General features: G+C 43.7%; 1 protein-coding gene across 1 annotated transcript in view; it reads left to right on the top strand.

The window, feature by feature from the left end:
- LOC136777822 (uncharacterized) overlaps positions 1–12,853 on the top strand; it is a 40,871-nt gene extending 28,018 nt beyond the window's left edge. The window contains exons 4-7 of the mRNA XM_066734412.1: positions 12,277–12,336; positions 12,442–12,490; positions 12,637–12,733; positions 12,802–12,853. Coding sequence (XP_066590509.1) covers positions 12,277–12,336; positions 12,442–12,490; positions 12,637–12,733; positions 12,802–12,853 — 258 coding nt within the window. The remainder of the gene's footprint in view (positions 1–12,276; positions 12,337–12,441; positions 12,491–12,636; positions 12,734–12,801) is intronic.
- The last annotated feature ends 292 nt before the right edge of the window (positions 12,854–13,145 follow it).

The raw sequence follows: 13,145 nt of genomic DNA, 5'->3' as shown, positions 1-13,145 counted from the left end.
TAAGTACTCAATGACCCCAAGTGACCCACCCTAGTCCTATATTAGTGCTCAATGACCCCATGTGACCCACCCTAGTCCTATATAAGTACTCTATGATTCCATGTGACCCACCCCAGTCCTATATAAGTACTCAATGATCCCATGTGACCCATCCTAGTCCTATATAAGTACTCGATGGCCCCAGGTGACCCACCCTAGTCCTATATTAGTGCTCAATGACCCCATGTGACCCACGCTAGTCCTAAATAAGTACTCAATGACCCCATGTGACCCACTCTAGTCCTATATAAATACTCAATCACCCCATGTGACCCACCCTAGTCCTATATAAGTACTCAATGACCCCATGTGACTCATCCTAGTCCTATATAAGTACTCAATGACCCCAGGTGACCCACCCTAGTCCTATATTAGTGCTCAATGACCCCATGTGTCCCACCCTAGTCCTATATATGTACTCAATGACCCCATGTGACCCACCCTAATCCTATATATGTACACAATGACCCCATGTGACCCACGCTAGTCCTAAATAAGTACTCAATGACCCCATGTGACCCACTCTAGTCCTATATAAATACCCAATGACCCCATGTGACCCACCCTAGTCCTATATAAGTACTCAATGACCCCATGTGACTCATCCTAGTCCTATATAAGTACTCAATGACCCCAGGTCAGCCACCCTAGTCCTATAAAAGTACTCAATGACCCCAGGTGACCCACCCTAGTCCTATATTAGTGCTCAATGACCCCATGTGACCAACCCTAGTCCTATATATGTACTCAATGACCCCATGTGACCCACCCTAATCCTATATATGTACACAATGACCCCATGTGACCCACGCTAGTCTTATATAAGTACTCAATGACCACATGTGACCCACCCTAGTCCTATATAAGTACTCAATGACACCATGTGACCCACCCTAGTCCTATTTAAGTACACAATGACCCCATGTGACCCACGCTAGTCCTATATAAGTACTCAACGACCCCATGTGACCCACCCTTGTCCTATATAAGTACTCAATTACCCCATGTGACCCACCCTAGTCCTATATAAGTACTCAATAACTCCATTTGACCCACCCTAGTCCTATATAAGTACTCAATGACCCCATGTGACCCACGTTAGTCCTATATAAGTATTCAATGACCCCATGTGACCCACCCTAGTCCTATATAAGTACTCAATGACCCCAAGTGACCCATCCTAGTACTATATAAGTACTCAATGACCCCAGATGACCCACCATAGTCCTATATTAGTGCTCAATGGCCCCATGTGACCCACGCTAGTCCTATAAAAGTACTCAATGACCCCATGTGACCCACCCTAGTTCTATATAAGTACTCAATGACCCCAGGTGACCCACCATAGTCCTATATTAGTGCTCAATGACCCCATGTGACCCACGCTAGTCCTATATAAGTACTCAATGACCCCAGGTGACCCACCATAGTCCTATATTAGTGCTCAGTGACCCCATGTGACCCACGCTAGTCCTATATAAGTACTCAATGACCCCATGTGACCCACCCTAGTCCTATATAAGTACTCAATGACCCCATGTGACCTACCCTAGTCCTATATAAGTACTCAATGACCCCATGTGACCCACGCTAGTCCTATATGAGTACTCAATGACCCCATGTGACCCATCCTAGTTCTATATAAGTACTCAATGACCGCAGGTGACCCACCCTAGTCATATATTAGTGCTCTATGACCCCATGTGACCAACCCTAGTCCTATATATGTAGTCAATGACCCCATGTGACCCACCCTAGTCCTATATATGTACACAATGACCCCATGTGACACACGCTAGTCCTATATAAGTACTCAATGACCCCATGTGACCCACCCTAGTCCTATATAAGTACTCAATAACACCATGTGACCCACCCTAGTCCTATATAAGTACTCAATGACCTAATGTGACCCACCCTAGTCCTATATAAGTACTCAATAACTCCATGTGACCCACCCTAGTCCTATATAAGTACTCAATGACCCCATGTGACCCACCATAGTCCTATATATGTAGTCAATGAACCCATGTGACCCACCCTAGTCCTATATATGTACACAATGACCCCATGTGACCCACGCTAGTCCTATATAAGTACTCAATGACCTCAGGTGACCCACCATAGTCCTATATTAGTGCTCAATGACCCCATGTGACCCACGCTAGTCCTATATAAGTACTCAATGACTCCATGTGACCCACCCTAGTCCTATATAAGTACTCAATGACCCCATGTGACCTACCCTAGTCCTATATAAGTACTCAATGACCCCATGTGACCCACGCTAGTCCTATATAAGTACTCAATGACCTAATGTGACCCACCCTAGTCATGTATTAGTGCTCTATGACCCCATGCGACCCACCCTAGTCCTATATATGTAGTCAATGACCCCATGTGACCCACCCTAGTCCTATATATGTAGTCAATGACCCCATGTGACCCACTCTAGTCCTATATATGTACACAATGACCCCATGTGACCCACGCTAGTCCTATATAAGTGCTCAATGACCCCATGTGACCCACCCTAGTCCTATATAAGTACTCAATAACCCCATGTGACCCACCCTAGTCCTATATAAGTACTCAATGACCTAATGTGACCCAACCTAGTCCTATATAAGTACTCAATAACTCCATGTGACCCACCCTAGTTCTATATAAGTACTCAATGACCCCATGTGACCCACGCTAGTCCTATATAAGTACTCAATGACCCCATGTGACCCACCCTAGTTCTATATAAGTACTCAATGACCCCAACTGACCCACCCTAATCATATATTAGTGCTCTATGACCCCATGTGACCCACGCTAGTTTTATATAAGTACTCAATGACACTATGTGACCACCCTAGTCCTATATAAGTACACAATGACGCATTGTGACCCACGCTAGTCCTATATAAGTACTCAATGGCCCCATGTGACCAACCCTAGTCCTATATAAGTACTCAATAACCCCATGTGACCCACCCTAGTCCTATATAAGTTCTCAATGACCTAATGTGACCCATCCTAGTCCTATATAAGTACTCAATAACTCCATGTGACCCACCCTAGTCCTATATAAGTACTCAATGACCCCAGGTCAGCCAGCCTAGTCCTATATTAGTACTCAATGTCCCTATGTGACCCACCCTAGTCCTATATAAGTACTCAATGACCTAATGTGACCCACCCTAGTCCTATATAAGTACTCAATAACTCCATGTCACCCACCCTAGTCCTATATAAGTACTCAACGACCCCATGTGACCCACGCTAGTCCTATATAAGTACTCAATGACCCCATGTGACCCACCCTAGTCCTATATAAGTACTCAATGACACCATGTGACCCACCCTAGTCCTATTTAAGTACACAATGACCCCATGTGACCCATCCTAGTACTATATAAGTACTCAATGACCCCAGATGACCCACCATAGTCCTATATTAGTGCTCAATGACCCCATGTGACTCATCCTAGTTCTATATTAGTACTCAATGACTCCAGGTCACCCACCATAGTCCTATATTAGTGCTCAATGACCCCATGTGACCCGCGCTAGTCCTATATAAGTACTCAATGACCCCATGTGACCCACCCTAGTTCTATATAAGAACTCAATGACCCCTGGTGACCCACCCTAGTCATATATAAGTACTCAATGACCTAATGTCACCCACCCTAGTCCTATATAAGTACTCAATAACTCCATGTGACCCACCCTAGTCCTATATAAGTACTCAATGACACCATGTGACCCACCCTAGTCCTATTTAAGTACACAATGACCCCATGTGACCCACGCTAGTCCTATATAAGTACTCAACGACCCCATGTGACCCACCCTTGTCCTATATAAGTACTCAATTACCCCATGTGACCCACCCTAGTCCTATATAAGTACTCAATAACTCCATTTGACCCACCCTAGTCCTATATAAGTACTCAATGACCCCATGTGACCCACGTTAGTCCTATATAAGTATTCAATGACCCCATGTGACCCACCCTAGTCCTATATAAGTACTCAATGACCCCAAGTGACCCATCCTAGTACTATATAAGTACTCAATGACCCCAGATGACCCACCATAGTCCTATATTAGTGCTCAATGGCCCCATGTGACCCACGCTAGTCCTATAAAAGTACTCAATGACCCCATGTGACCCACCCTAGTTCTATATAAGTACTCAATGACCCCAGGTGACCCACCATAGTCCTATATTAGTGCTCAATGACCCCATGTGACCCACGCTAGTCCTATATAAGTACTCAATGACCCCAGGTGACCCACCATAGTCCTATATTAGTGCTCAGTGACCCCATGTGACCCACGCTAGTCCTATATAAGTACTCAATGACCCCATGTGACCCACCCTAGTCCTATATAAGTACTCAATGACCCCATGTGACCTACCCTAGTCCTATATAAGTACTCAATGACCCCATGTGACCCACGCTAGTCCTATATGAGTACTCAATGACCCCATGTGACCCATCCTAGTTCTATATAAGTACTCAATGACCGCAGGTGACCCACCCTAGTCATATATTAGTGCTCTATGACCCCATGTGACCCACCCTAGTCCTATATATGTAGTCAATGACCCCATGTGACCCACCCTAGTCCTATATATGTACACAATGACCCCATGTGACCCACGCTAGTCCTATATAAGTACTCAATGACCCCATGTGACCCACCCTAGTCCTATATAAGTACTCAATAACACCATGTGACCCACCCTAGTCCTATATAAGTACTCAATGACCTAATGTGACCCACCCTAGTCCTATATAAGTACTCAATAACTCCATGTGACCCACCCTAGTCCTATATAAGTACTCAATGACCCCATGTGACCCACCATAGTCCTATATATGTAGTCAATGAACCCATGTGACCCACCCTAGTCCTATATATGTACACAATGACCCCATGTGACCCACACTAGTCCTATATAAGTACTCAATGACCTCAGGTGACCCACCATAGTCCTATATTAGTGCTCAATGACCCCATGTGACCCACGCTAGTCCTATATAAGTACTCAATGACTCCATGTGACCCACCCTAGTCCTATATAAGTACTCAATGACCCCATGTGACCTACCCTAGTCCTATATAAGTACTCAATGACCCCATGTGACCCACGCTAGTCCTATATAAGTACTCAATGACCTAATGTGACCCACCCTAGTCATGTATTAGTGCTCTATGACCCCATACGACCCACCCTAGTCCTATATATGTAGTCAATGACCCCATGTGACCCACCCTAGTCCTATATATGTAGTCAATGACCCCATGTGACCCACCCTAGTCCTATATATGTACACAATGACCCCATGTGACCCACGCTAGTCCTATATAAGTGCTCAATGACCCCATGTGACCCACCCTAGTCCTATATAAGTACTCAATAACCCCATGTGACCCACCCTAGTCCTATATAAGTACTCAATGACCTAATGTGACCCACACTAGTCCTATATAAGTACTCAATAACTCCATGTGACCCACCCTAGTTCTATATAAGTACTCAATGACCCCATGTGACCCACGCTAGTCCTATATAAGTACTCAATGACCCCATGTGACCCACCCTAGTTCTATATAAGTACTCAATGACCCCAGCTGACCCACCCTAATCATATATTAGTGCTCTATGACCCCATGTGACCCACGCTAGTTTTATATAAGTACTCAATGACACTATGTGACCACCCTAGTCCTATATAAGTACACAATGACGCATTGTGACCCACGCTAGTCCTATATAAGTACTCAATGGCCCCATGTGACCAACCCTAGTCCTATATAAGTACTCAATAACCCCATGTGACCCACCCTAGTCCTATATAAGTTCTCAATGACCTAATGTGACCCATCCTAGTCCTATATAAGTACTCAATAACTCCATGTGACCCACCCTAGTCCTATATAAGTACTCAATGACCCCATGTGACCCACGCTAGTCCTATATAAGTACTCAATGACCCCATGTGACCCACCCTAGTTCTATATAAGTACTCAATGACCCCATGTGACCCACCCTAGTCCTATATAAGTACTCAATGACCCCATGTGACACACGCTAGTCCTATATGAGTAATCAATGACCCCATGTGACCCACCCTAGTTCTATATAAGTACTCAATGACCCCAGGTGACCCACCCTAGTCATATATTAGTGCTCCATGACCCCATGTGACCCATCCTAGTCCTATATATGTAGTCAATGAACCCATGTGACCCACCCTAGTCCTATATATGTACACAATGACCCCATGTGACCCACCCTTGTCCGATATAAGTACTCAATGACCCCATGTGACCCACCCTAGTCCTATATAAGTACTCAATGACCCCAGGTCAGCCAGCCTAGTCCTATATTAGTACTCAATGTCCCTATGTGACCCACCCTAGTCCTATATAAGTACTCAATGACCTAATGTGACCCACCCTAGTCCTATATAAGTACTCAATAACTCCATGTCACCCACCCTAGTCCTATATAAGTACTCAACGACCCCATGTGACCCACGCTAGTCCTATATAAGTACTCAATGACCCCATGTGACCCATCCTAGTACTATATAAGTACTCAATGACCCCAGATGACCCACCATAGTCCTATATTAGTGCTCAATGACCCCATGTGACTCATCCTAGTTCTATATTAATACTCAATGACTCCAGGTCACCCACCATAGTCCTATATTAGTGCTCAATGACCCCATGTGACCCGCGCTAGTCCTATATAAGTACTCAATGACCCCATGTGACCCACCCTAGTTCTATATAAGAACTCAATGACCCCTGGTGACCCACCCTAGTCATATATAAGTACTCAATGACCTAATGTCACCCACCCTAGTCCTATATAAGTACTCAATAACTCCATGTGACCCACCCTAGTCCTATATAAGTACTCAATGACCCCACGTGACCCACGCTAGTCTTATATAAGTACTCAATGACACCATGTGACCACCCTAGTCCTATATAAGTACACAATGACGCCTTGTGACCCACGCTAGTCCTATATAAGTACTCAATGACCCCATGTGACCCACCCTAGTCCTATATAAGTACACAATGACCCCATGTGACCCACGCTAGTCCTATATAAGTACTCAATGACCACATGTGACCCACCCTAGTCCTATATAAGTACTCAATGACCCCATGTGACCCACCCTTTTCCTATATAAGTACTCAATGACCCCATGTGACCCACCCTAGTCCTATATAAGTACTCAATAACCCCATGTGACCTAGCCTTGTCCTATATAAGTACTCAATGACCCCATGTGACCCACCCTAGTCCTATATAAGTATTCAATGACCCCATGTGACCCACCCTAGTCCTATATAAGTACTCAATAACCCCATGTGACCCACCCTAGTCCTATATAAGTACTCAATGACCTAATTTGACCCACCCTAGTCCTATATAAGTACTCAATAACTCCATGTGACCCACCCTAGTCCTATATAAGTACTCAATGACCCCATGTGACCCATCCTAGTCCTATATAAGTACTCAATGACCCCATGTGACCCACCCTAGTCCTATATATGTACACAATGACCCCATGTGACCCACGCTAGTCCTATATAAGTACTCAATGACCCCATGTGACCCACCCTAGTCCTATATAAGTACTCAATAACTCCATGTGACCCACCCTAGTCCTATATAAGTACTCAATGACCCCATGTGACCCACGCTAGTCCTATATAAGTACTCAATGACCCCATATGACCCACCCTAGTTCTATATAAGTACTCAATGACCCCATGTGACCCACCCTAGTCCTATATAAGTACTCAATGACCCCATGTGACACACGCTAGTCCTATATGAGTAATCAATGACCCCATGTGACCCACCCTAGTTCTATATAAGTACTCAATGACCCCAGGTGACCCACCCTAGTCATATATTAGTGCTCCATGACCCCATGTGACCCATCCTAGTCCTATATATGTAGTCAATGAACCCATGTGACCCACCCTAGTCCTATATAAGTACTCAATGACCCCATGTGACCCACCCTAGTTCTATATAAGTACTCAATGACCCCATGTGACCCACCCTTGTCCGATATAAGTACTCAATGACCCCATGTGACCCACCCTAGTCCTATATAAGTACTCCATGACCCCAGGTCAGCCAGCCTAGTCCTATATTAGTACTCAATGTCCCTATGTGACCCACCCTAGTCCTATATAAGTACTCAATGACCTAATGTGACCCACCCTAGTCCTATATAAGTACTCAATAACTCTATGTCACCCACGCTAGTCCTATATAAGTACTCAACGACCCCATGTGACCCACGCTAGTCCTATATAAGTACTCAATGACCCCATGTGACCCATCCTAGTACTATATAAGTACTCAATGACCCCAGATGACCCACCATAGTCCTATATTAGTGCTCAATGACCCCATGTGACTCATCCTAGTTCTATATTAGTACTCAATGACTCCAGGTCACCCACCATAGTCCTATATTAGTGCTCAATGACCCATGTGACCCGCGCTAGTCCTATATAAGTACTCAATGACCCCATGTGACCCACCCTAGTTCTATATAAGAACTCAATGACCCCAGGTGACCCACCCTAGTCATATATTAGTGCTCTATGACCCCATGTGACACACCCTAGTCCTATATATGTAGTCAATGACCCCATGTGACCCACCCTAGTCCTAAATATGTACACAATGACCCCATGTGACACACGCTAGTCCTATATAAGTACTCAATGACCCCATGTGACCCACCCTAGTCCTATATAAGTACTCTATAACCCCATGTGACCCACCCTAGTCCTATATAAGTACTCAATGACCTAATGTCACCCACCCTAGACATATATAAGTACTCAATAACTCCATGTGACCCACCCTAGTCCTATATAAGTACTCAATGACCCCATGTGACCCACCCTAGTTCTATATAAGTACTCAATGACCCCATGTGACCCACCCTAGTCCTATATAAGTACTCAATGACCCCATGTGACACACGCTAGTCCTATATGAGTAATCAATGACCCCATGTGACCCACCCTAGTTCTATATAAGTACTCAATGACCCCAGGTGACCCACCCTAGTCATATATTAGTGCTCCATGACCCCATGTGACCCATCCTAGTCCTATATATGTAGTCAATGAACCCATGTGACCCACCCTAGTCCTATATATGTACACAATGACCCCATGTGACCCACCCTTGTCCGATATAAGTACTCAATGACCCCATGTGACCCACCCTAGTCCTATATAAGTACTCAATGACCCCAGGTCAGCCAGCCTAGTCCTATATTAGTACTCAATGTCCCTATGTGACCCACCCTAGTCCTATATAAGTACTCAATGACCTAATGTGACCCACCCTAGTCCTATATAAGTACTCAATAACTCCATGTCACCCACCCTAGTCCTATATAAGTACTCAACGACCCCATGTGACCCACGCTAGTCCTATATAAGTACTCAATGACCCCATGTGACCCATCCTAGTACTATATAAGTACTCAATGACCCCAGATGACCCACCATAGTCCTATATTAGTGCTCAATGACCCCATGTGACTCATCCTAGTTCTATATTAATACTCAATGACTCCAGGTCACCCACCATAGTCCTATATTAGTGCTCAATGACCCCATGTGACCCGCGCTAGTCCTATATAAGTACTCAATGACCCCATGTGACCCACCCTAGTTCTATATAAGAACTCAATGACCCCTGGTGACCCACCCTAGTCATATATAAGTACTCAATGACCTAATGTCACCCACCCTAGTCCTATATAAGTACTCAATAACTCCATGTGACCCACCCTAGTCCTATATAAGTACTCAATGACCCCACGTGACCCACGCTAGTCTTATATAAGTACTCAATGACACCATGTGACCACCCTAGTCCTATATAAGTACACAATGACGCCTTGTGACCCACGCTAGTCCTATATAAGTACTCAATGACCCCATGTGACCCACCCTAGTCCTATATAAGTACACAATGACCCCATGTGACCCACGCTAGTCCTATATAAGTACTCAATGACCACATGTGACCCACCCTAGTCCTATATAAGTACTCAATGACCCCATGTGACCCACCCTTTTCCTATATAAGTACTCAATGACCCCATGTGACCCACCCTAGTCCTATATAAGTACTCAATAACCCCATGTGACCTAGCCTTGTCCTATATAAGTACTCAATGACCCCATGTGACCCACCCTAGTCCTATATAAGTATTCAATGACCCCATGTGACCCACCCTAGTCCTATATAAGTACTCAATAACCCCATGTGACCCACCCTAGTCCTATATAAGTACTCAATGACCTAATGTGACCCACCCTAGTCCTATATAAGTACTCAATAACTCCATGTGACCCACCCTAGTCCTATATAAGTACTCAATGACCCCATGTGACCCATCCTAGTCCTATATAAGTACTCAATGACCCCATGTGACCCACCCTAGTCCTATATATGTACACAATGACCCCATGTGACCCACGCTAGTCCTATATAAGTACTCAATGACCCCATGTGACCCACCCTAGTCCTATATAAGTACTCAATAACTCCATGTGACCCACCCTAGTCCTATATAAGTACTCAATGACCCCATGTGACCCACGCTAGTCCTATATAAGTACTCAATGACCCCATATGACCCACCCTAGTTCTATATAAGTACTCAATGACCCCATGTGACCCACCCTAGTCCTATATAAGTACTCAATGACCCCATGTGACACACGCTAGTCCTATATGAGTAATCAATGACCCCATGTGACCCACCCTAGTTCTATATAAGTACTCAATGACCCCAGGTGACCCACCCTAGTCATATATTAGTGCTCCATGACCCCATGTGACCCATCCTAGTCCTATATATGTAGTCAATGAACCCATGTGACCCACCCTAGTCCTATATAAGTACTCAATGACCCCATGTGACCCACCCTAGTTCTATATAAGTACTCAATGACCCCATGTGACCCACCCTTGTCCGATATAAGTACTCAATGACCCCATGTGACCCACCCTAGTCCTATATAAGTACTCCATGACCCCAGGTCAGCCAGCCTAGTCGTATATTAGTACTCAATGTCCCTATGTGACCCACCCTAGTCCTATATAAGTACTCAATGACCTAATGTGACCCACCCTAGTCCTATATAAGTACTCAATAACTCTATGTCACCCACGCTAGTCCTATATAAGTACTCAACGACCCCATGTGACCCACGCTAGTCCTATATAAGTACTCAATGACCCCATGTGACCCATCCTAGTACTATATAAGTACTCAATGACCCCAGATGACCCACCATAGTCCTATATTAGTGCTCAATGACCCCATGTGACTCATCCTAGTTCTATATTAGTACTCAATGACTCCAGGTCACCCACCATAGTCCTATATTAGTGCTCAATGACCCCATGTGACCCGCGCTAGTCCTATATAAGTACTCAATGACCCCATGTGACCCACCCTAGTTCTATATAAGAACTCAATGACCCCAGGTGACCCACCCTAGTCATATATTAGTGCTCTATGACCCCATGTGACACACCCTAGTCCTATATATGTAGTCAATGACCCCATGTGACCCACCCTAGTCCTAAATATGTACACAATGACCCCATGTGACACACGCTAGTCCTATATAAGTACTCAATGACCCCATGTGACCCACCCTAGTCCTATATAAGTACTCTATAACCCCATGTGACCCACCCTAGTCCTATATAAGTACTCAATGACCTAATGTCACCCACCCTAGACATATATAAGTACTCAATAACTCCATGTGACCCACCCTAGTCCTATATAAGTACTCAATGACCCCATGTGACCCACGCTAGTCTTATATAAGTACTCAATGACACCATGTGACCACCCTAGTCCTATATAAGTACACAATGACGCCTTGTGACCCACGCTAGTCCTATATAAGTACTCAATGACCCCATGTGAGCCACCCTAGTCCTATCAAGAGACACGGTAGTGTCTCGACGGCAAGTACATTTAAAAGTAGATAATGACATGTCTATACCGCCGAGCACTACCGTTAACTTATACAGCAAGTTTGGCCGTCCCAATTTTCAAACCGATTTATCTCCGTGAATAATCCATTGTCATGATTTTACTAAAGCTTTTCCTAAACTGGTTTTGAACAAGCTTTCATTTGAGACCATAAACATGAAAATCGGTTCATGCAATCCAGAGAACTCATACTATGTTAGCTATATATATATCGAAAATCAGATTTTTCTCCATAATCTTCTTCTTCTTCTTTTCCAGCCAGAATGTATGTCTCGGGCTGAAGTTGGTTGCTTAACGTAGATGCTAGTGACGTCAGTAGACGTAAACGTAAACATAGTTGCACACAATCGTAAATAGTGTGTGTGTGTGTGTCTCAGCGATATATGATTTATTTCGTTTAATATGGTAAATCAGGTTAAGCTGCAAGTTTGATTGACAGTATTAACCTTAAAATGAACCCAATTTTATAATAAATAAATGAAAGAAAATGATTAGGCTATTCTTATTTGAAACCGATGAGGTTATACTCGTACTCATCATACTCATTAAAAGGATTTTTAAAATTACTTAAAGGAATCAACACATTAGATAAGTATAACAATGAATTTTATAATATAAATTGTAATATATTTTGTGGTACTTTGTGGGATTTTATTTCAGATTAAATTATAGTGATGTGTTTATTGTGACTGCTAAGGATCGAGCTGTGTAGAGAGAAATATAATGTGACTATTGTATCGTTGCTGAGGATAGAGCTTACTGGATGAAGTAAGATTAATATTTACATATTTTCAATTCTATGCCAAAGAGAAGTATACTTTCAACATTTATATGCATCAGTGATTATCAGGAGCATATTAATTGCAAGAAATTATTAAGGTATTTGAAAATCATATGTTAAACTTCCCAGTATTGAAATCATTAACAAAATGCATATTTAACTGTTTCTTTTCTTTACACTGATGTGGGTTTCAATTGTCCGATAGGTTATATGATATATATAC

This window comes from Prorops nasuta, unplaced genomic scaffold, assembly GCF_024137725.1.
Source record: "Prorops nasuta isolate Cenicafe-Biocafe unplaced genomic scaffold, Cenicafe_Pnas_1.2 PNAS00012, whole genome shotgun sequence".
Classification (NCBI taxonomy): Eukaryota; Metazoa; Arthropoda; class Insecta; order Hymenoptera; family Bethylidae; genus Prorops; species Prorops nasuta.
Note: the sequence above shows the minus strand (reverse complement) of the source record. Positions and strands in the feature narration are given on the sequence as shown.